Source organism: Zootoca vivipara, chromosome 4 (genome assembly GCF_963506605.1).
Source record: "Zootoca vivipara chromosome 4, rZooViv1.1, whole genome shotgun sequence".
Classification (NCBI taxonomy): Eukaryota; Metazoa; Chordata; class Lepidosauria; order Squamata; family Lacertidae; genus Zootoca; species Zootoca vivipara.
In genome coordinates this window covers 29,425,006-29,450,656 of record NC_083279.1, presented here as the reverse complement: position 1 = coordinate 29,450,656, position 25,651 = coordinate 29,425,006, and the positions used below count along the sequence as shown (strand labels likewise).

The following is a 25,651-nucleotide window of genomic DNA, read 5'->3' as shown; positions in this document are numbered from 1 at the left end:
CAGTAGACCAAAGTGGGTTTTACAGTATGGAAGGAACCAAGAAGGCTGCACCCAGAATGATTCACATCTGTAGCTCAGTATAACAGATCAGTGTCAATGCCAAAGGAATCACAACACCCAGACTGCAGGCCACCATAATTACAGTCTATTACAAGAACCATGGTGATGAGCAATTGTGTGCAACTCTCCTGCTAATTTTAGCAGTTATGCCATCTGCACAGGCATAGTCTGAGACGTGGAACTTTGTTTTTAACGTAGTCAAGTGCTCAGGTTTCTTGGCTGGCCATAGCAAAATACACCTTTTAGAGATTTTAGCCACCCTACAAACAAAAGGCTTTAACTTCTGCTTGCACCCTTTCAAATAAGCATTTTACATCCTCGCCACTCTGAAGAAATTAGAAAATGGTTGTTGGCCACTACTTTTGTAGCGCCCCATTATGTTTAAATTTCATTTTTTTTCATAAAGACAAACCATTTCCCCTGTACGATGATGGTTGCCAAAGCATAGCTTCCCACAGATTTCACAGAATAGTAAATGCTTCTGTTTCACTATGCAGTACTGTAATGTGTGATAGAAGAAAAGAGGCGTCACTTCCCTTCCCTCTTATGGTGCTTCCAGATGGCAGCACGCTTATTTCACAAAGATATCCACAATAAAGTGACTTCTTACATTGTTATTGTTCACATGTAATGCTAAGCTAAAGTATGGCTTAGGGTGAACAAGCACACTTGTAGGCTCCTGGAGAGGAAATTGTGGCTGTTCTGCTCCTCCCTGGTCAATCCACTGCTGCACTGTGCTGAAATAAGTATGGTTTGGGTTGGCAGGTCATCCAAACCCAGGGTCATAGCTCCTTCCAGACGAAGCATGAGTTGTAACCAAAGTTTCTCCTATTGTCTAGAACTGGTGGTTTGTCTGGAGAGAGCTAAACCATCAGCCCAGGTTCAGATGACATGCTAAGCCAGTGATGGAGAACCTTTGCCCTTCCAGTTGTTGCTGAAGTCTTAATACTTATCAGCTCCCATCAGCATGGTCAATGGTCAGGGATGATTAGAGTTGTAGTCCAGCAACATCTGGAGGGCCACAGCCATGGCTTTGTTCAGCAGTGCAGTGGTGGAACCAAAGCAGCTACAATCTTCTCTCCATTTGCTCATTCACACTAAGTCATGGTTTGGCTTTGCATTACATGCAAACCAGGCCATTCACATAAGACAGTATTTATGAGAAGTACTTAACAGTCAAAACTTACTGCATCTTTCTCGGGGTTGCAAACTTTCACCCAAAGAATGTGATCCAAGAGCCAGTCAATAGGTTTCTCTTTATAAAACATAAATATGAACTCCACAATGAGTGTAATATCTGGAGACTGAAACATTTTACCTGTAAATAAAATGAAGTTATATCAGCAGCTATCCAGTGCTTTGTAACTGCAAATTCAGCCTGCTACCCCTAAAGAGCCACTTTAGCTAGTGTGACTAAAGATAAGAGAAATTCCAGAAGCTATAAATTATATATTATATATTATATATAAATTATATATAAATATCTGGTGCTCAAAAAAAACCTCTCCACTGAAGATTTGGTGGGTTGCTTTTTTAAAGTTTGAAGTCACTGGCTTTGATAGAGGCAGGAAATCTGTAGTGGGAAACCTCTCAAATGAGGGCACCTCTTCATTGAGCCTAACTTCCATGTGAAATAGTTTAAATTACTGGAGCCCATATAGAAATTTGTCATGTTCTGAGATGGCAGCCACTGCTATAGAATTATTCTAACTTTCAGCAGCTAGATTCTGTCACAATAATCAGCGTGCAACTGAATATGTGGGATTATACTGGGAAAGTCACAAAATAAAAAAAACAAAATAAAAAAAACACTGTATTTCCATATTTTAAAAGTTGGGACTGGGGTGGCGAGCATGCCCAGCTGCCCATGGGGCGGGGTGAGCTGGGGCAGGAAGCTCCACGGGGCCTCCGAGGAGTCTGACTGCCTCCTCCCACTCAGCCACCCTACAGCTGAGGGGGAGGCGGACTGTTTGGGGCAGCGCGGCACCTGCAGGCGCCCAAGCCACTGCGTCACTCCCAGGAGACACACGTGGCTCAAGCGCACTGCAGGCCCCGCAGTGAGTGCCGCCCGGCATTTTGTCTCCCTCCTCAGTGGGGACACCCGGGGCAGACTGCCCCCACTGCACACCCCTTCCCCCACCCCTTTCAAACCTGCTAAAGAGGAAATTGTCTTACCAATGAATCCCAGCTGAGAAAATTCAAGGATCATCCAATCTTCGGATGACAACTGAAGCGCAAAATTTTTTATTGTGCTGAAGTAATTCTGCTTGACAACAATGTCATCCTCAAGCTAAGGGAGCCGAAGAGCAAGACCAGCAAAAGAAAGAAGAAACGAAATGTGAAAAAGAGTGTGTTAGACAAACCACATTTCAAACTCAAACGTACATTTGAACTTCTTGGGCCGCATCCAACAAATGCATTCCATTAACATAGCTTTTCTTCCCTCACTCCCCCCCATGCACCCCCCCCCCCAAAAAATGTTCTTGGGAGCACAGAGAGGAGGAGAAGTTACGTTGTAGAAGCAGAAGTCGTGGTGCTAATAGAATGACTTTGTTAGATACAACCTCATTATTTGCCTCAACTGCAATCACTGGGAGGGGACTGCGAACTATAAATAAAAAGGGCAATCATTTTTGAGAGGCTGCAATCCTATACACGGTAAGGGGTATATTGCAAGATGCCTGCCCTTCATGCATGCATTTTTAAAAAAAAAAAAAATTGGCAGCACCCCCAGAACATCATGGGCATCAAAATGCCAGTGCATATTTTGTTTCCATTTTAATCTGAAGTTACCCTTTCCAAGCAAAATCCAGTAAGGAAAAAAACAACACCCTACTGTTGTGATATCTGAATGATTTGTTTGCACTATTCCAGTCCCTATCTGGAAGTACCCTGAATCTCACTGATTAATTGCAACTTACTTCTGAACAGGATTGTCCTGCCAACAGAAGAAGAAGAAGAAGAAGAAGAAGAAGAAGAAGAAGAAGAAGAAGAAGAAGAAGAAGAAGAAGAAGAAGAAGAAGAAGAAGAAGAAGAAGAAGAAGAAGAAAGGAGGAGTTTAGATTTGAAATCCTGCTTTATCACTACCTGAAGGAGTCTCAAAGCAGCTAACATTCTCCTTTCCCTTCCTTCCCCACAACAAACACTCTGTGAGGTGAGTGAGGTTGAGAGACTTAAAAGAACTGTGACTAGCCCAAGGTCACCCAGCAGCTGCATGTGGAGGAGCGGAGATGCGAACCCGGTTCACCAGATTACGAGACTACCGCTCTTAACCACTACACCACACTGGCTCTCAAAATTAAATGGAAAATAAAAACACAACTGGATGTTACTTTATGCCATGTGCTTTTGGTGATCAAAACTACATTGCCCATCAACAAGAACATGTCTCATTGCTAACAAGGTTATTTTTTTTTTATCATGGAGGTTTAACCTTCTTCCCTTCTGAGAAGCCCATTACTAATGAAATTTTAGGGTTGAAGAGATCCTAAGTTGGTCATCGTCTAAACAGAAATATTTGAGAAGGGTCTGAATCCAACATTTGATTTAGTGCAGGCTTCCATGAGAACCACGGACATAAATTTCCCCATTCTCCAGCTGCGACTCCCCCTCTGCCACCGAACATATCGTTCCATGGGTGCCCCAAACCTCTGGAGTAGAGTTTGAGGGGTGCAAAGGAAGCTGAAGGGGAAAACAGCAAAAATCACCTCCCATGTTTCCACTAATGGAATCCTCCAAAAGATTAAAAATGCATTCTGTCAACAAGAGGGTCATAATCGGAAACAGCGCAACACGTCCAATATTATTTCTTTCCATGGTGCCAAACTAAAGACTGCATGACCACATGGCCATGCCTTTAAAATCCACCTACACAATTAGATTTCTCACATGGAATATCTCTGGTGGAACAATATCATTAGAGAGTTGGTTTTTTTATGAGAGACAGCATATTTTAAAACAAAACAACCCTGCACAATTGGATTTTTAAAAGCTGTTTATTGTACAGGGACACGGTTATACAAGGATGTTATCTGGGATCTAATAAACTTCCAAAAACCTTGTGCATGTGAGAAGGGAAAACCAAAAAAGAACCCCAAACAGTGCAGGAATTATCATGTCAGACAGCGACCCTATCCATTTCTTGTTGCAATCCCATCTTTTATGTGCAGATAGGATATGGAATGGCTGGCTTTATGCGGGGGCAAGGCACTGCAGGAGAATCACTTAAAGGATAAAATGTGTTATTTCCAAATTTACTTTGATGATGAAGGATCGAAGGCAGAGCTGGAAAAAAACATTTGTGCAGCTCTATAGTTATTACAGGGTTTTGCTCTTAAATCCTATTCAGGCAAGAAATGACACAGCTGCTCAGTTTTACAGGAGCAAATTAGATTCACTGAATTAGAGTCAGCTACTTAGACAGTGTGTGAAACTAAGCATGTGCATATCAATCTTGGTCTTATTGCAGCCATATGTGACGAACTAAACCATATTTGCAAAGCATGACCTTGGCAATTACAGCTGTTTCTAAAGTAATAAACGCAGGCTTGCTCAAGAAACTAAATGTGGAAAGAATCTTAGCATCATTTTTTATTAAAAAAACACCCAACAATATTTAACTAAGGCATTGTATATTTTAAATTAAAACAATTAAAGGGAAAACACAACTACAAATCACCTTACTTGTTTTAGCTCTATTTTCCTAGAAGTTATGATTTACATACACATCACCCTTAGTTGGCTTGGCTGTTTGTTTGTTTGTTTGTTTGTTTGTTTGTTTGGTCTATCTATAAAACACTTATAATCAATTCCCATATAATATGCCAACAGTGCAATTCAACTAAATAACTGTTCTTATATCATGCTGATTACAAGAGCACAGGACATGTCTGGGATACTAGTTTTCACCATTCAAAGTAAAACAACAACAAAACAACAACAACAACAACAACAACAACAACAACAACTTACCTGAATGTAGTAAACACCCTTTTTCTGTGCATACATCATAAGGAAACAATAATCCAGATTCTGCTTTGTCCGCCATCTGAAATTAAATACAGTTAGTCTTCTAAACTAAACATCTCGGTAGGCAATGAAGGCATATACAAGGTTTCAGGAGGTAGCATTCCTATCATGGTGGTGAACCCTGAAGTCCTCTTTGGAGTCACCATTTGGGGAGCTGACCTGCCAGAAGCAATGTAGTCTGCCCTTTCAGTTGTTTCATTGCAGGATTCTACCACCAAGCCAACTGCTGACCAGCTGTGGCCTGTTACAAGCCATCTTACCAAGCAGTCCCACAAAGAAGCAACGAGATTTCAAGTACCTATATGTTTTGCCCTGTAGGGTGAACATCATGGACAGGGAATTTCAAAATCAGGAGAATAGCTTTGTGCAGAGAGATTAAGCTTCTCCCCTATGGTAGCAATCTGAGTATTTCACCCCCAGTTACTATTAATACTAGGGCACGGGGAAACATGGCAGTTTCCATTTATAAAATTTCCATATGCTGAATTTTCAATGCACTCTACAATCTACAATGAATGAAGTTATTATTCCCCAGTACCCTGAGAAATTCTTACCTGACTCTTTCTTTTGAGTCTCCAAACGTCTCTTTTAGGTTTGTCAAGTCAGGATAGTAGGATGCAGGTGGAGCTATTACTTCCACCAAGCCAGAACTGATTTCTTTAGAAAACCTGTATACAGAAAGTTCAAATTTGTCATTATATACTATTCTAGGGAACACTACACTCCAGAAACCCAAAGTGGTGATCAGATGTTGGAGCAGGGTTGGTTCAAATTTCTGTTCAGTCCAGTGCTCACCCAGTAGCACCGGGTGAACTAATATCAGCCTAATCATATTTTAGGGACATATTTTAGTCTAAACCACTGAGCCTAGGGCTTGCCGGTCAGAAGGTTGGCAGTTCGAATCCCCACGATGGGGTGAGCTCCTATTGCTCAGTCCCTGCTCCTGCCAACCTAGCAGTTCAAAAACACGTCAAAGTGCAAGTAGATAAATAGGTACCGCTTCGGCGGGAAGGTAAACGGCGTTTCCGTGCGCTGCTCTGGTTTGCCAGAAGTGGCTTAGTCATGCTGGCCACATGACCCGGAAGCTGTACACCAGCTCCCTCAGCCAATAAAACGAGATGAGCGCCAGAACCCCATAGTCATCTGCAACTGAACCTAACAGTCAGGGGTCCCTTTACCTTTAATCATATTATGGCCAAGTTAATATCAGCTTAACCACTAATGTAGATTCATATATAAAGTGAAATGTACAGGTTTGGGTCCAAAGGCTATGAGGTGACTTCTGTGTGATCTCCCCCTTCCACAAAACCTCGCCATGTCCCTTGAAAATCCCACTGGGATAGAACCCAACAATGCATAAGCAGCTGCAACTAGCAAGAACTGTCAGCTGGGTCTTCTGCAAAAGCAGAAATTGCTTTAAGGTCTGGCCTTAATTCTCATAATCTATTATTTAAAACCACAATATGCATTAACTTCTTAAGTATGCAGGTAGCTGCTTCTATACTTCAGCGCTAGCATAGCAGCTTTAGCATAGGTGCTTTGCAATCCATTTATTTCGTGCCAACATAATCCGTTTATGACAGACTGAACCTTTTAATCCCATTTGCTGTTTTGCAAGTTGAGACCATCTAATTGCTCCATGCAATTTACCACAGTATGCAACCATGCATATGAAGAAAACTATTACTAAAACTGAATAAACAATGGGTAAACAATGAAATAAACTTACTCCTTTTCTAGGCTTGCCACAACGCCATTTACATAATCAAGATCTGTCTGGGGAGGGAAAGAGATGCATTTTTAAGCAACATCTTTGAACAAAGTATAACAAATTAATTTTAAATGATTATATAATTTCTACAGCATTTCCCCCCCCCCCCCAAAAAAATTCAAGTAGCAGTGAAGTGGCTTAGAAATTATTTAAATACATAAAATAATGATTAATCAAAAAGTTAGCATGACAGAGGTCACAAAATGTGTCCATTCAAACACAGAATAGCAAGGGATTGATTTCACTCTCGTACACTGGCCAGCACAATTTTTAATTGAATTCAGAAAATTGTGTTTATTAGTTTACTACATTCACTTCAGGTTAAGCAAATCCCAGTGTTAAGGCCTTTAGTGAAAACAGAGCCTATGTGGTGATATATTAACCATAGCCATGTATCAACTGTGAATGGCACATGTATCTTTAAGGCAATGTTCTCCATGGTTAAATAAAAAGCATCAGGGATAGGGAAAAGTTCAAGTCCCTGCTTCTGTGCATGCTGTTGAGAAAAACAGTAATTTAAAACTAGGATGATCAAGGGTATGGAAACCAAGCCTTATGAGGAACGGTTGAAGGAGTTGGGTATGTGTAGCCTGGAAAAGAAGAGACTGAGGGGAGATAGGATAGCCATCTTCAAATATCTCAAGGGCTGTCACATGGAAGATGGAGCAAGCTTGTTTTCCCCTGCTCTGGAAGGTAAGTCTCGAACCATTGGCTCACAGAAACTCCTTAGAACCCAAGTCTCACTCCTGTCCTCTTTTCCACCTTCCCCAGGTTGCTTCTCCCACTCACAGAAACAATGGATATGTACATTTGTGTCATCACGTCTTGGCGCACATGCAAAAAATAGTTTCTGAACGGATCTGGGGAATGAAGAGGCTTTTATCCTGCTCTATATAAATCTCAAATCTGAATTTACCCCAAGGGAACATAAAAATCTTTCCAAATCCATTAGAAAAGCACGTAGCTCAAACGGTTGCTAAACTACACAGCTTAAGCCACCATGGTTGTTTTTGATACATTTGCCCTACATGCAATCTGTTTTATAATGGTTTTATAACTTTAAAGGCAGTACCGGTATGTATTAAATGTATGAAGTGTACCAAATGTACCATAAATGTACCAAGCATATATGTACAGGAAAAGAATCCTGAAACCATTTTGACTCTCCCAGGCTGACCGGGCCTTTCTCTGAAAGGAGGGAGGAAATGGAAAAACCTCCCCATTGTCTGTGCTCACAGATCCTGCCTTAAGGGCACATTTAAGGTGTGAAGGGGTGAGCCTGGGACCTGGATTCCAGAATTGAGTAGTTATCACCCAGGTGGCGCTGTGGTTAAACCACTGAGCCTAGAGCTTGCTGATCAGAAGGTCGGCGGTTCGAATCCCTGTGACGGGGTGAGCTCCCGTTGCTTGGTCCCAGCTCCTGCCAACCTAGCAGTTCGAAAGCACGTCAAAAAATGCAAGTAGATAAATAGGAACCGCTACAGCGGGAAGGTAAACGGCATTTCCATGTGCTGCTCTGGTTTGCCAGAAGCGGCTTTGTCATGCTGGCCACGTGACCTGGAAGCTGTACGCCGGCTCCCTCGGCCAATAATGCGAGATGAGCGCGCAACCCCAGAGTCGGTCACGACTGGACCTAATGGTCAGGGGTCCCTTTACCTTTACCTTTACATAACAAAAGAGTGGCCAGGCTCCCCAGGTAATCCAACATTAACAGGTAAACCAGGCATCCCCAAACTTCGGCCCTGCAGATGTTTTGGACTACAATTCCCATCATCCCTGACCACTGGTCCTCTTAGAATGGGGATCATGGGAGTTGTAGGCCAAAACATCTGGAGGGCCGCAGTTTGGGGATGCCTGAGGTAAAGTGCCAGACAGGAGATAAGCAAGATGCTCAGATTTCTGCTGTAGACTACCCTTTTCTGTGATGTAGGTATGACGACGTGTCTGGGGGTGGTCTTGGGCTACACCCCTTCTGTGATGTATGTATGATGCTTCTGGGGGTGGCCTTAGACTTGAGGGTGGGCAATTTTAAATGTCTATATAAGGGAGGCACGCCTTTGTTCTGGGTTCTTCCACCTTTGTCCTGCCATGAGGGGGCACCCTGTTGCAACAGTGAATAAAGATCAAGCTTATTTGCTGCTTTGCTTCTCAATATTTTCTGGTTGGCCTCTGTTATTTTCTCCTACCGATGGAGAACCTGCAAATGACTCTATGAGGGCTCTTGTATACCCCATAAGGGAATGAGGGCAGATTTTGTTTATTACAACATATTTGCACTGTGAAGCAACCTTTACCTTACCTTGCAGTCTAACATACCATTCTAATAAAAAGGCATCGTTTTTGCTTACTCTGAGTGTCTCAGTGCCAACAAACCACCAACCTGGAATGATCTACCTCTGAAGGCAGCCTAAGAAAAGCAACAAATACAGAACGTTCCCTGCTCTTTTTGTGTAACTTCAACAAATTGACCTGCACTTCCTCCCATCCTGCATAAGAGTTCCAACAAGGCATCAGAAAACAAAATGTGGTTCAATACATACCAGCCAGAGTTTCCCCCCTTGACTGATCAGATGTAAAACTATAAAGTACTAAAAGCTGAATTTTTACAGACACAGGCAAAGTGCTAAAATGAATAATCAGAAATATCTCACTTGTCTACAATACACATCTACCTTGGCAAGTGCTCTCATCTCTGAAGTGTGGTGCTAAAGGAAATGCAGTGGGAAACTGACTCACAAAGCCATTCACACGTGTTTTTTCACCATGCTCATGAGCTATCCTCTGGTTTCACATTGTTTTGTGTACCAAGCTCTCTTTGGAAGCTATGCGGTCTTCCCAGTTCCTGCATTGAATGCCCTGGTTCATAGATCTATGAAATCAATTGTATTACATCAGTTGTAACAGCAAAAAAAGTGGTATCTGGGTGTGTGTGTGGCATTTTCCTTGGGTAAAAGAACTGTAGAGGTCTGAGTACAGTACTGAGAACTTGCAATATCTCCATGATGGAAGTACAGTTGGGGGAAATACATGCTCCAAATAGAAATTAGTGCACCGTTTAGAAAGACTCTTTTTTAAAAAATAAAAAATAAAAAACTTCGTACAATAATTCCTCCTTTACATACAACCATAGCTCCCAAGTTTTCCCTTTTCTCGCGAGGAAGCCTATTCAGCATAAGGGAATTTCCCTTTAAAAAAGGGAGAACTTGGCAGCTATGTACAACACAGAAGTGTACTACATCAAATACAGGTTTACATAACTTCCAGACTAACTCTGCTGCTGCTCCAGGCTCAATGCCAATAGTAGCTTCTGCTAAATAAGCAATATGTAGAGTCATGGCAAACAGTCTTAACCATATATTTGCAGAGCTGGCTGCCTTGGTTAGCAAACAAGGTAAAGTATATGTTCCAAAAAAAAAAATTGGGACGGGAGATACTCCACAATGCTCATTTTGTGCAGCTCAAACCATCTTATAAAGGAGCACATTCATATTTCTAATGAAGTTAGCTTAAGCAATCTCTTTCAAGCCTCACCATTACAAATTTATATAATTAAAAATTGTACAGAGAACTGGCAGGCTTCTACAGCTTGTCTAAAAGTCTTCTGGCTGCTGTTAAAGGTATTTCAGCATAAAGAATATATTTTCAGTTGTATAAAGCACATGTGGGAGATTCCAGGTTCTGTCCCTGGGCTCTTGAGGTAGGACTGGAAAGGTCTCCTGTCTGAAACCCTGAAGAGCTGCTACTAGTCAATTTAAACCAGTGTTTCCAGCTGTTTTGGACTACAACTCCCATCACCCCCAGCTAGCAAGACCAGTGGCCAGGAATTATGGGAATTGTAGTCTGGAAACAGCTGGAGACCCAGGTTTGGGGAACACTGATTTAAACAAAGCACACTGGATGGACCAATGGTCTGAACCAGTACAGTGGTACCTCGGTTTAAGAACAGCCCTGTTTATGAACTATTCAGTTTACGAACTCCGCAAAACCAGAAGTAGTGTCCCAGTTTGCGAACTTTACCTCGGTCTAAGAACGGAAGCCAAACAGTGGAAGGGCACCAGCTATGGGAGGCCTCATTAGGGAAAGCGCACCTCAGTTTAAGAATGGTTTCGGTTTAAGAACGAACTTCCCGAACGGATTAAGTTTGTAAACCGAGGTACCACTGTATAAGGAAGCTTCCTATGTCCTTATGTCGGTTGATAACCAAACACAGTCCAGGTTTTGTATGGCATTTCCACAGCTCAGTTTGCTCCTTTTCTCTCTGCTCTCCCACCACATCCCTCCCTTTCACTTTAACCTGCAATAGGCAACCGAAAGAAAGTTACAGTGGATGCTCGGGTTGCAAACGTGATCCGTGCGGGAGGCACGTTCACAACCCGCAGCGCCACGTCTGTGCACGCACGGGTCACGATTCGGCGCTTCTGCGCATGAGCAAAGCGTGATTTAGTGTTTCTGCGCATGTGCGAGCGCCAAAACCCATTCCGGTACTTCTGTGTAACCCAAAAACACGCAACCTGAAGCATCTAACCCAAGGTATGGCTGTACTGCAAAAAGTGGCAGATGACAGCCTAGGTTTGGGCAGTTATTTACTCTCTTTAAATCACTGTATGCCACGTTTGTTCTGACTGTCTCACTGTTTATTGCTTAAGTTCCAATCCAAGTGTAAAATGTATTGTAAAGCTAACTACTCACTGATAATGGGGTGGTGGTGAATACACAATACCTAGAGATGTGTTTGAAAATCATTCCAATTAGAAAGAGCAGTTTTTTATTTAATATTCAGGCAGAAGTTAAGAAATAAATTAATGTTGAAAGATTGAGAGTAGAGTTACGCCTTTAGGGATTTATTTGAACTAATTGCAGGGCTTTTTCTTCAGCCAGAACTCGCCGGAACTCAGTTCCGGCACTTTTCAGATGGGCCCCATTGCCATTATAAAAGAACAAAGGAGGCATACATGGGGAATTCCAGCACCTCTTTTTCTAGAAAAAATAGCACTGACTAAATATGATTTGATAATTGTAAAATCAAATGTCTGGACTCTGGAGAGTCACTTAATTTATTTGAAACATATGTGGGGACAGAGTACGGAAGAACTGGTTGGACGATATTTTGTATTCTAACAGATTAGCCTCCAGAAATAAGCCAGTTTCCTGACCGTTCTCAATCGATCTTAAATTTGTTACAGCCGTGCAAACTCATTTTGTGTTAATACCTATCAGGGGGTTGTTGCGGCTACTCTCGAGTAAAGATGCTCCAGTCCGCACTGTCTTTAAGAGTTTTATTGTGCATACTATTTACAGTGCAGAGATAGCAGAAAACATGACCATCTAGTCACTTTCAGAATCTTGCAATGGCTTCCGTCTGCTTCGGGGCCAGCATAAAAGCCTGGGCACCCCGAAATGCTGCCCCTTAGCCCTACTTATGGGCACGCGCCTCAATTCGGGCGCCGAAAGGAGAGGTCTCCGCTCTTGCTGGCTGGGGCAGTGCCTGGGCTCCGGCGTCTCGCTGAGCCCCTCATCCGCTGTCCCTTGACCAGAGCGGTGCCAAGGCTCTGACGTGTCTCTGTTCCCCAGAGCGTTGCCAGGGCTTGGACGCCTCACTGAGCCCTCCCTCCATTCCGCTCCATTCCTTATTCCCTCCTCCTGACTCGCTGCTCGTGCTGTCGCTGGGCAAAGTGCTGGTCAGGATGATGGGGGGGGGGAGAGGCTCCCTGTAGGGAGTCCCCCTGACAATACCTATCCAGTTAATTAGGCGATTCAACAGTCATGTATTAATGTACACTGTTGGTCTTTAAGGTGCTACTGAAGGAATTTTTTTATTTTATTCTCTCTCAGTTAAGCAAAAAAAGAGAAAGCAAAATGCCCCACATAGGTTGAATGAGCACAGATTTAACAGGTGCATTTTGCCTAAGATTAAACCAGGAAACCTGGGCAACACTCGAACCCAGATCAGCAGTGCCTTCAGATGAAGGGCAGTATACAAATTTAATAAACAAGATTATACATGTAATTGCATACTCATGTCCATTCCTTATTAATACATTTTTCTCTCCCCTTCTATCAAAATTTAGACAGCAAGGTATTCGGGTCAAAAGTAAAAAAAAAAGCATCATGAAAGTGGATTGCATAATTATAAAAATATTCATCTTAATGTCTAATCCTCAATTTTTCTGGTTACAAAGCATCCCATCTGATGGGAACGCCCTCCCATCTGATGTCAAAGACAAAAACAGCTACCAGACTTTTAGAAGACATCTGAAGGCAGCCCTGTTTAGGGAGGCTTTTTAATGTTTATTAGATTACTGTCTTTTAGTTTTCTGTTGGAAGCCGCCCAGAATGGCTGGGGAAACCCAGCCAGATGGGCAGGGTATAAATAATAAATTATTATTATTATTATTATTATTATTATGGGCTCAGGCTCGGGGCACTTATCACTAATTAAAGCACAGCCACCTAGCAATACTACTGGGCTGTGGAGCAGCAAGAGTTCACACTGCTGCTCTGGTGCTGGTTTTTAAAACTGAGGCAAGGTGGCAGTGCCCACAACACCTCAAAGACTACCTTCATGCCATTGCATGCTTGCACCAGATAGAAACTGGGGGAAGACGTTTCGTCTCACATCACAATTACAGTAACAGGCAAGCTCTGTCTTTTATTTGTTTGTTTGTTTGCAGAACATCACTGTAGTTGTGGCATAAGTCTGTTTCCTCTGTTAAGTGCCTTTAGCAGCTGATAGCATCACAATTTTATCTTACTACAGGAATAACAAAACTACCACCCATACAAAGCTCAAGCCGCTAGGCAGAAATCCACCATTTTCCATCAGAAATGCAGGTTTTATTTCACTGTCCATATGAATGCACGTGCAAATGCAAGCGAAGTATTTAAATGAGAACTATTTTGAAGATCTGCTTAATTCTCCCTACTGAACTTAAGCCCACTCAGTGTACGAGAGTGGAATTAGATATAATCACACATGCAGTGAGCCTCTTCATGTTCAGAGAAGGCAAAACATTTTCAGTATGACTATCTAGCAGGAAGAGATGAAACACAAAACTTACAAATAACATAAGGAGCAGTAACATCCCACACATTGGTGCTTATTGCAATTAGAAACAGAGCTACAATGGTAATAGCCTGCCTTCGGCTTACCTCTCCTACGAAGACAACCATAACACAGTCTAGTTTCTCTTCTGGAGACAGCTTGTCAATCAGTGAGTGAAGAGTTTCTGTAAGGTAAGATTTTACTTTTCTCTTTACAGTTGGAATTCCCATTACTATAGAAACTGAAAAACAACAATGAGCAATTCACTCATATGGTTTGAACAGGAAAGAAGGTGGTTCATTATGCAAGGTGTAATAATACTTTAAAACATAACAGAGTGAAACAGGGCATAATCAAGGCATGATTTTGGGGGGGGGGGTTGGTGTAAAGAAACAAAAACAATTTCAAGACTCTGAAACAGGAAGCATACATGGGGGGGGGGGGTTCCCCTCTTATGGATGGTGTGTTTGTATAAAAGTCTCAGACCAAAGTTTCAGCTTCTCATTGGTCAGGAAAATTGAATTTTGTTCAAATATTGGATTGTGGACTTTTCCCCAAAAAGGTTCCCTTTACTCTGAGTTTTTCCAAGCTACATAGCTCTTGTCCATTATGACTAATCCAAAATCAGCATCACCCACTTTTTCTCCATCAGTTCCTGTAATTGAAATCCCTTTCCCCATCATCTCTATGAACACAAACAGCTTTCTCCGTCAATGGATGGTGAGAACTATGGGGTCTGGGAACCTCTAGCCCCCATGTCCCATGTGGAAACCATTGCGGAGCAACTGAAAAACTATCACAGTTTTATGGGGGGAGGGAGGGAAGGTGCTGAGCTGGTTTTCTGAAGCTGTCCCAGAACTGCCATATTTTCTTTTTACAGATTTTAAGTTAGATTTTTGCCAACAAGTGCATGATACAAGTCATACAAGTCACTTGCCTGCTGAAACCCTTTCCATTAAAAAGAGTTTTCATGCATACATATACCTACGTATAAACCACAATGCTTGATCATGTGCCTTTCATACCTGACATGCATTAAAACACACACATCTCGTTAAATCAAAACAGTACAAAATTCACATATGCAAAGCCTCTCTACTACTACTACTATTATTATTATTATTTAAAAGCCAACCAACAGAAGTTGGATTGTGAAAACTTTAGGCTCACTACACAATGCAGACTTAACAATCCATGCAGAGCAACATAACAGATGTGCAAATAATGTTTTGCAGACGGACACCCATAATTCAATAGTGAACATTTCTCAGGAGCTGTCTTCATGACTGGGTCCTACTAATCTGTTTTGCAGGACTGGCATTCAATAGCGTGACAAGAAAGAATCAAAATTGATATAGAAGGAGAATGTACAACCCACTTACCTTGGGACCAAAGATCTACTTACACAGTGAGTCTTCATTCATTTTCTCAAGAACAACTCCTATGTGCTTTATGAAATGCTATACAGGTCACTTCACACACCAAATTTTTCTGGGTGCAATTTCAGAACAAGAAGCCTACATTTACCATAATGGTTTATAAACAATCAGTGAACCATGAGCTTGCAACTGTGGTTTGTTTGTGATTAACAAACCATAGTTGTAACACTGGGTTCAGATGGTCAAGTTATAAACCATGGCTTAGTGTCATGTGGGAACCAGGACAATGTCTGAAGTGCACTGTTAGTTTTCCTTACTACGTGCAACGTATTGACTCGGGAGTGTCAGAGACCATTTCTTGATGGGCTGCAGAGGAGTTGGCAAGGAGAAAAATAAATAATAGCCCCCACTGTGCATGCAAAAAAATAAATAAGCAGCAGTTGCCTAGGTCTCCTTGGACCAAGGTGATTATATTTTATTTGAACTACTTTGTGTACTTTAAACACTTGCAGAAAAAGCAGTAAGCAACTAAAGGAGGCCCAGCTACCTACCCCTATATTGCACATTCTACAGTACCTACACAGCATGGAAACAATGGACAGGACTCAATGTGCCCATCAGCGAAAACCTGTGCAAGGATCTCCCCTTGTGCAAAAGGGTTTCCCCACCTCTCCTCCCCCATGCCCCCCAATTGGTTCTGGGGGGTCAGGAGATCCTCCAGAAGAGCATGCGGGGAGAGGGGAAGGGGGGAGGGTCTTTCCATCTGGTAAGCTGTAATTGCTTGCACAGATGGAACATTTGTAACAGCACAACATTGAATTCCACCCCAGCCTACTAATTTGTGAGCATGTGGAAAAATCCATGCATTGTTATTTTTTAAAACTTAATTTAAGAACAGACATGCTGCTTCAAATTAGTGGGTTTTTTTTAAAATTATACCTTAACATCAAAAGTGTGGGATCTGCATGAGACAATAAAAGAGAAGGTTAAAGACAAGCTTATTCCACCTTGGATTCAACCTGAATTCTAAGAGACAGCTAACAAAAGAAGTAAGATTCCTTTATCTTTTGTCTGCAAGTAGTCATGTACTGAGCCTTTTTGCTACAGCCACAAGGGTTTGTATACATCTTTAAGTGCATCAAGCATAGAAATATTGTCAGTTTTACCTCCGGTTCTTCCAAGGCCAACCTGCACTGAAGGTCGAAGGCTTCCTTCATTTTTCAGTAAATGAGGCAAATGGTAATATATATTTGGCACTTGAAGAGCTTTCCTGCTTGTTAACTCCTTTAGCAGTTTTAACGTTTCGTCTGAAAACAAACACATACCGGTACATATTATGAAGCTATGCATCCATCCAACAAACCAAAATGGACCCTAACCAAATATCTAACCCAAAGTGTAAGGAACTGTACACATTTCACAGGCTTATATGAAACATCTTTAATTTGTATTTTTTAAAGAAAATAATAATAATAAACAAGAAAATTAGCCTGTACCTGAAACACTACTCAGTGCATCCTTACTTCCATTTGTTTCTGCAACTGCCCGTCTGAACTGCTCCAAGATGGCATTTAATTCAGAAGAACGCTGCAGGGTTCGGTGCTCAGCTACGCGAAGACGTTCTTTCAAAGCATGAAATTCCCTTTGATAAGCAATCAGCTTTTCTAGAAGTGGAAATAATGCAGGTTATTCGCTGTTTTAAGTCTGTCATGACATATGTGAATGCTGCTTCTCCTGTAGAAAAAAAATGTTTTCAGTTCAAGGAAATAACACAGAGACTCCAATCTAGTAATATAACATTTCTTCAGATACAATTTATCAGGTGGAAATACTGTAGACTGAAGGACTTATCTGCACTATAGGAAGAAGCACCAAGAAGAACTACAATTACACCGTAACAATATTATTTTGCAAAATGAGTCTTTGTGAATATGCTCATGTATACCGTTATTATTACTAAGATTACTGTTTTTATGTCATCAATTTTAACTTGTATGAATGGGAGGAGAGTGAGCGAGTCTTTGGAAAGGTGGCTCTGCAACATTGCCAGAGTCAGGAAAAGCAAGTTCTAGTGACTGATGGCAACAAGCAGGACTTCATTTTAAGCAAAACATAAGATTAAAGGACAACATCATTCCTTGGGGAAAGGAAACTGCACATTCCAGAGCATCTGTGCCCATTTGACTAGACCCTAATAGCACAATGATAAGGAAAGAGATCATGACCTTTGGTTCATGTAGCAAGAAGAAATCTTGCAATCCCAAGACCTAGAGCAGGCATCCCCAAACTGCGGCCCTCCAGATGTTTTGGCCTACAACTCCCATGATCCCAAGCTAACAGGACCAGTGGTCGGGGAAGATGGGAATTGTAGTCCAAAACATCTGGAGGGCCGAAGTTTGGGGATGCCTGACCTAGAGGCATTCGGAAGGGGCCCCAAAAGATGATGCAAGGATCTTGCAATCTGTTAAGTCTGCTTTGCAATCTAGAGAACATCTACAATCAAGACTGTGCCATGTAGTTAAAAGACTGAGCTGAGAGTGTAAGAACTTTGGTGTCTGGAGCAAAAACCTAGGCAGTGCCCCACAATGCAGTGTGGCACTTCAGCATGGTTGCATTATTGTCACTGTATGAAACTGAGAGGTTATGGGTGGCATCTCTGAACAGAAAGACCCTTTCTCTTCAAAGACATACTCCTTCCACCCACAGAGTGACAATTTCAACTGCTACCAATTACGTATAGAAATGCTCAGTGCATTTCAATGCCCCCCCCCCGATTGTTCTGATCTTAGCATCATAGCCTAGGGATACTGTATGCAATTTGTAGTTGAAGGTCGGAGCAACCTAACATTATAGCACTAAAAGTTCTGGGCAAACATCCAACCTGTGCTCTCAGTATAAGAAAACACAAACCAAGTGACGAAGCGCAATTTTGATTCATGACACAGGCAACAACTGGGTTCAGGGTACCCGTTAGATCCACGAACCCTAGTTTCACCTTATGAACCTCCTATATTTTGCCTTTTTTGGCTTAGATGTATTTACAGAGAGAAGAAAGAACTCGCATTTCTGTGGTTAAGAATCAGTACACTCAGGTGGTGCTTGAGCAAAGTTCTTACAGGTGGTAAACCTTCATATGCATTGCAACACTCCAGATCATGCAGAAGGATTCACATGCCAAAGTTCCTCCCATACAAGGAATCCCCTGCTCACAGAAAACCTAGGTATCAAGAATAAAGGTTCTTGCCTAGCTTCCTCTCCCCCCATCCCCATGAAGAAGCATGCAGTCATGGGAGCCTCCCCTTCCACACACACACACACACACACTCTACCAAGATGACTCTAGCTTCTCAGTTGCCAGGTGGGCACATTGTAGGATAAACTACTGATGGAACCATTCATGACTTCCGTTATTCCTAACCATCTTCTAAATTAAATCCAGTGGAACCTCGGCTGTCGAACGTACTGTAATCCGTTCTGGAAGGCAGTTTGACTTCCAAAAACGTTTGACAACCGAAGCACAATGGATGGTCAGCAAAATCCATTGAAAAAATTGAGGAATGCGCCTCAGAAGCCGTTCGATGGAAGCATTCACTTCTGGGTTGTCAGCATTCGATGGTCAGCATTTGTCAGCAAACGTTTGACTTCCAAAGCGTTTGACAACCAAGGTTCCACTGTACTCCTGTTTCTCAGGCAACAGCTCATCCTTGCAAAAACTGTAACCAAGATTAGGAATAGGAATTCCCACTCCCTGAAAAGCATCTCTTGAGATTGTGGAAGTTGTGGGATCAAGCGGGGGGGGGGGGAATTGGATAAAAAATATAAATCTAGGAAATGGCAAGTGCAAAAACTGTATAATTAGAATTAAATAACAGTTCATCTCTGAACACATTGTGACCCTTGGAATTTGTTTTAATTATCCAATTTAGGGGGGGACTAATTTAGTTGTTGTTATTGTAGGACAACTGGCACATCAGAATATTGCTGATCTACTCCAAGTCATTCAGAGATCTACTAGGAGATCCCAAATCTTTCTGCCCACCATGGCTTTATACAATATTTTCTTTCAGAACTATTAGTGAAATATTTCAACATACTACTTAAAACAAGTAATGTTATAGCAAATTACAGTGCTGCAAAATTCCTAGATTCAAAATTCAAATGCAGTAATGACAGTGTCTAGGATTACTAAACCATGCCCTCCAACACTGAATAGATGAAGACAGGCATGTGTTCATAATACCTCAATTACAATACAAAGGATTACTGTCTGAGCTTCCCCGCCTCCATATGCACTGTTGCAGTACTGAGTACCCTCCTCCACCACCTGCTATATTGGTTTGCTCTGCAACAGAACATTCCACACCAATTTAAAGTCAGTCCATTGTTTGAAAAATAAGACTTTAGAGCCGCCTAGCCCCAAAATGGCAACTAGACATTCTGTTTTGGCGACTGTGACCTTGGTTTAAGGAGCCATTTGGTGCCTAGTTTATATATCTGAGTTTCTAACAGGCAAGACTCTTGAAGCTGGAAACACGCTTTCATATTGCTCTTACAATATGGTGGCAAGGCCACTGAAAAGCAAGGACTCCGATTCCCTTGCTTCTCATTTGCCTGTGATTCCTCTAGCTTCAGCATCAAGTGAAATAAACTGGTAATTTTAAAAGAAAAACACATTTGCATGCCACCAAGGAACAAAAATCCATGAAAATAATAATAATAATACATGCAGCACAACTTTCAGAACCAGAAGCAAAACTATTTATCTTTCAGACTCTGAAATTTTTGTTATACTAGATAGAATCATCTATCTGGTAGTGCTATTTTTGTAGGTTGGCATCTTTACCACCAGCCAACCATCAATTTTATCTGCAGAATCTCACCTCCATGGTCTGGATGGAAGTGCTTGAACTACACGCCATCAACTGCCTGGGGCCAGGGAACCTGCTATACCCATTATGTCCATAATGTAGTTGTATCTGTGTATGGATTTTAATTGTTAGGATAAATAAACACAGCCCCCTCTTCCTTCCTTCACTAATCACAACAAAATAATATAACTAGGGGCAGAATCCCTACCAGATCAATTTTAGATTAGTTTGAGGGATGTGTGGGGTTGTTTTTGTTTTTGCAACCTAGCTACTGCCTGGAAAGCTCAATCTCAATGTCAGTTGATTTCAGATTTACTGCTACAGTACCAGTTGCTGGCCTTTGGATTGCTTTATTATGTCTCCTTCACTAGACTGTAAAGTGGAGTTGCAGCCGAAGAATCACATTTTTTCATTCTTTTGCAACAGGACTAAACAAGCTTTTGGCCTTCAGAAATAAGATTGTGTTATCCTTGGTAAGGATGAGGACAGGGGATTATTTCTGTTGAGAATTCCAGAAATCCTATGACTTCCACAGTTCTTGAATTACACCAACCTTTTTTTAAAAAAAATCCTTAAAGCCTGGTTATCAGTGATACAATACCTTTTTTAAAGAGCTCCCCCCCCCTTCATTTTGTTTAATACTTCCTACTGACAACTTCCTTTCCTTAAATATGAATGCCCTGGTGGTTGTACTGCCTGATTTAGCCTCGGAGGAAAAACTCATTGTTCAGTTACAGCTTACAATAGACATTTATTTAACATTTGCACTATAGTACTGCGCAGTACAGGGACGCAGGTGGCGCTGTGGGTTAAACCACAGAGTCTAGGGCTTGCTGATCAGAAGGTCAGCGGTTTGAATCCCTGCAACGGGGTGAGCTCCCGTTGCTCGGTCCCAGCTCCTGCCCACCTAGCAGTTCAAAAGCATGTCAAAGTGCAAGTAGATAAATAGGGACCGCTCCGGCGGGAAGGTAAACGGTGTTTCCGTGCGCTGCTCTGGTTCACCAGAAGCAGCTTTGTCATGCTGGCCACATGACCCGGAAGCTGTCTGTGGACAAACGCCGGCTCCCTCGCCCTTTAGAGCAAGATGAGCACCGCAACCCCAGAGTCGGACACGACTGGACCTGATGGTCAGGGGCCCCTTTACCTTACTGTGCAGTACAGCATACAAGTCTAACCAAACAAATCTGACAGTGGTCCGAGACTATCACAAGTCAAACCCAGAGAGAATCTAAATGTGTGGTCAGATCCTAGAACTGCAGTGTCAGAAGGGACCTCAGATGTCATCTAGTCTAACTCCTTGCTCAATGCAAAATCTGCAATGCAGGATACAACTACAGCATCCTTGACAGATGCATATCCAGTCTTCACTTAAATATTTCCAGCAAAGGAGAGCTCACCATCCCTGGTTGCAGTCTGCTCCACTGTCAAACATGAAGTCCGGGGGGAGGGGAATATAATGGTTAAATTGTTTACATTTTAAAAATGCAGATTCATACCTCCACCGAAAATTCAAAGCTACCTGGACTCCTTAAAATTAGCAGCTTGACTTTTTAAAAAGCACTCACCAAGGTGTTTTTATGAACAGTGAGGAGATTCCTCCTGGACTGCAGAGCAAGGACAAGTGCAAGTTATAGTTTGCTCAGCAAACTCTAGTTTACCTCAAAGCAACATTGAAGGCAGACAATAACTGCGAGCAAGGAGAGGAAGAGACAGGTAGCATGGACCTGAAACTCCTCAGTAACCATTACATTAAACCATGGTTTGGCATTATGTCTGAACCACACAGCTGGGTCAGTTCTCACATGCACACTCTCCTCTTGAAGAGCAAACTCAACAGGAACAACGTCCGCCAGAGCGAAGCAAAAGGGACTTTGCACATAGCTGGTATTCTGCGTGTTAATGGCAAAGCATTTTCTCTCGCTTCTCTGGAGGTTGTTTCCAACTTAGCACACACACAAATAATATTTTTTAAAAGAACCAATCTGGTGCTGCAATTAACCGTAGAATAATACAAACAGTGCTTTAAAACAAATACACAGGTGGACAGCTCATCAGAAATATGGAGGATGGGCAACAACAAGAGACATGAGCACTCATTACCGAGGCAAAACAAAACCTGCCGATTCTAAACGCACCCCCCCCAATTACGGCTGTGTGTGCCCTTAGGCACCAACTTGGAAAGCCGAAGTCCCTGACCCTAAATAATACTTATGATCCCTACAAAGGCAGTGCTACTTGGAAATACATCCACGGACCATTTCCAGGGTCTAATAATTAATTCCCAACCTAACAGCCAAAGGCTTTCTGGAAACCCCAGCAAAGCAAAGCATTTGTGAGCCAAGTCTTTTCTGTGCTAGGGTGTTGCCTGGCACTTGCAGGAGGTAACTGTAGCTGCCATTGCTTCAAAATAAGCCTTTTCCCCAATTGCTAGAAGGAAAGCAGAAGTGCACGGATGATTACACAAGCCTCTAAGCTCGTCTTTAGCTCTGCAGTGATCTTTGCAACATATTTGGGAGAAAAGCCAATTTGATGGTAGTGTCAATGTTCTAAAACCCACTTTGGCACTCAGCTTCTTACTCAAATGCATGCTGTGTAGCTTCCCTGACATATAGACTAGGAAACAGCTGTGTACACACCATACATTCAAAGCACATTCCCCCTCACAAAAACAGACACCTGGGAATTGCAGTTTGTTAAGGACACTGGGAATTTTAGCTCTGTGAGGGGGAAATACAGTTCCCAGTAATATATTTGAAGGGGGGTGTGTGCTTTAAATATAAATGTATATGAATGCAGCATTAATGACTCATTTTTAACAATACTATTCCAAACACCACAGCCACTCCCCAGACAAGAAAAGGGCAAAGAAATACACACACTACAGTACAAAGAAAAGTTTCAGACACCCTTGTTTACAGTCATGTAATGGAAATCTCATAAAGTGGGCTAAATAATTCAATTGTTGTTTCATCTTCTTTCTTTAAATGTCTGCAAAATCCAGACTAATATTGTGCTGTATTAATAATCTTCTCTTATCTCCTGGGTAACAAATGTTACCATAGAAAATTTCGGTCTTTAAAAATCTAGAATGTTTTTCACTCCATTACTATAAATGGTATAAATGGCCTCGGTTCAGTATACCTGAAGAAGCGTCTCCACCCCCATCGTTCTGCCCGGACACTGAGGTCCAGCACCGAGGGCCTTCTGGCGGTTCCCTCATTGCGAGAAGCCAAGTTGCAGGGAACCAGGCAGAGGGCCTTCTCAGTAGTGGCGCCCGCCCTGTGGAACGCCCTCCCATCTGATGTCAAAGAGAACAACAACTACCAGACTTTTAGAAGACATCTGAAGGCAGCCCTGTTTAGGGAGGCTTTTAATGTTTAATAGATTACAGTATTTTATTTTTCTGCTGGAAGCCGCCCAGAGTGGCTGGGGAAACCCAGCCAGATGGGTGGGGTATAAATACTGTAAATTATTATTATTATTATTATTATTATTATTATTATTATTATTATTATTATTATGTTCTCTGCCCCCCCATCCCCACTGGCCAAATATAAAAAGCATTTTTATTTAGTGAAATGTTTTCACTAGAGCTTTCAGGGGCATGAAAAACAGACATAATATAGCATTCAGGAACTCCCAGCGCAGAAGGTTTTTTTGTCTCAAGACATTCCATAAGAGCATATAAAACTCTGTTATTATTGTGTAATCCACTTCAGAAATTAAATATAAATATTTGAAGAGGCTTGACATTTCACATTCTAAGAAAAGTAAATCTGCCTACACCTTCATTGGATTTCGTTACACAGCCTTTCCCCATCCTCAAAGGTTTTCTCCGAGACAGATTTAAATACACCCACACAAATTTTCATCAGCCACAACCATTCTTGCCTTCTTCCCACATAAGATACGGGGGGGGGGGGGGGAGAACCTCATTGGGCCTAAGTAATTCCGCAACATCATCAGAAAAGAGGATCTCTGTATCAAGCAAAAAGAATCCACAGTAGCAAATGCACCATTATTGCCTGATGCCTGGTATCCAACACATATTCCAGAGTGCCGCTCTCCAGAAAGGAAGGTGTATAGTCCTTGGCAGGATTCCTGTTTCTGAAAGGGGCTGGACCAGTTGCCACTATCAATGCTATGGGCTGGTTCAGAAATCCACTACTGCATACAGAAGAGTTATTTCTGGACAGCATTCGAAATTAGCCAGGCACCAGGAGCATTTTGCACCTGGCTATTGGCCATTTGCGATCAAGTGAAGAGGCCCGGGCACCAAGATGATGCCTGACATCTCCACCACCTGGAGATGCATGCATGGGGATCATTGGATCTTGACTATTTTCACACACTAGCAACACATCCTGTAGTATTCTATCCATTGTATTTCATCTTCACAATCAGAATGAATATCAGGAACCAAAAAGTCGTATTGAAAAATATGACTTTCAAGCCATCTGTTCCCAAAATGGCAACTAGACATTCAGTTTTGGCAACTGTAACCTTGGTTTAAGGAGGCATTTGGTGCCTAGCTTATTTATCTAACACCGTCTCTGGCGCATGGTATGCTGCTGGTGGCCCCATAGAACTCTTCAGCCAGTACCCACCACCACGAGAATCACAGTGATGTGTGTATAGAAATCAGTCTTCATTAAGAGACCGCCTCTACGTGACCCTTGCAGTGGTGACATATGCTCCCATGGTCGTCACATGTGAGATGCTATATCAAAGTCACCTCTATGGGAGAAATTCAACGCCATGCTCTTCTGACTGCTCCATCAGGCAAGGGTGCCAACCTGAATAAAATATTGGGGGAGGGGAGCAGGTATGCCCTGCTCTGCATAATCAATAAGAAGACATGGCACATATACACCATTTGAATGGCATTACCCATGGCAGGAGGAGAGGACGCGAACCCCATTGCACTAATGGGAGCCCTTGGGCTGACGTTTGCTAGCATGCTGGGTTAGTTGAATCCCAGCCTATGTTTCTGTACTAAGTATAACTGTCCGGCTGAGAGTCAGTGAGCAGACACTCAACTCAGATAAGATATAGTCAACAGGTGGTCCATATGTCTAGATAACTAGTGTTCAACCTGTTTGCATGGGGGTTGCTCTACCCCCAAAGATTGATACTGGAGGATGCTCATTGATCCATCTTTATAACTAGAGGGGGAAAGTAGTCTGTGGCCCCCAGGACACTGAGACCTAGCTGCAATTCTACCTGGATAGCAAGAGTCTTGCTTCATTGATCTACACCCTAGTAGTCTCCCAAATGAACTACTGACTTTAAAACTAGTCTGGAAATTACCAGAATATGGCTAAAAGACTGCCCAACAGGTGGCATAATCACATCAGGAGAGTAATTAGCCATTTGCTGGCTCCCACTCAATTTATGGGCCCAATTCAAGATGATAGTTCAGAAACTTGGGGACATGGAAGTCCATCTCACTGCACACATACCCAGCTGACCTTAAGACACTTGGAGGTTTTTCTCCAAGCAC

General features: G+C 42.2%; 1 protein-coding gene across 7 annotated transcripts in view; it reads right to left on the bottom strand.

The window, feature by feature from the left end:
- Window positions 1-25,651, bottom strand: part of MGAT4A (alpha-1,3-mannosyl-glycoprotein 4-beta-N-acetylglucosaminyltransferase A) — a 60,945-nt gene that overhangs the window by 15,123 nt on the left and 20,171 nt on the right. For all 7 annotated transcript variants that reach the window (XM_035114615.2, XM_035114613.2, XM_035114618.2 and 4 more), the window contains exons 3-10: window positions 16,777-16,944; window positions 16,447-16,587; window positions 14,009-14,142; window positions 6,818-6,864; window positions 5,643-5,756; window positions 5,032-5,107; window positions 2,236-2,350; window positions 1,248-1,378 (exon numbers count right to left, since the gene is read on the bottom strand). In XM_035114615.2, coding sequence (XP_034970506.1) covers window positions 1,248-1,378; window positions 2,236-2,350; window positions 5,032-5,107; window positions 5,643-5,756; window positions 6,818-6,864; window positions 14,009-14,142; window positions 16,447-16,587; window positions 16,777-16,944 — 926 coding nt within the window. The remainder of the gene's footprint in view (window positions 1-1,247; window positions 1,379-2,235; window positions 2,351-5,031; window positions 5,108-5,642; window positions 5,757-6,817; window positions 6,865-14,008; window positions 14,143-16,446; window positions 16,588-16,776; window positions 16,945-25,651) is intronic.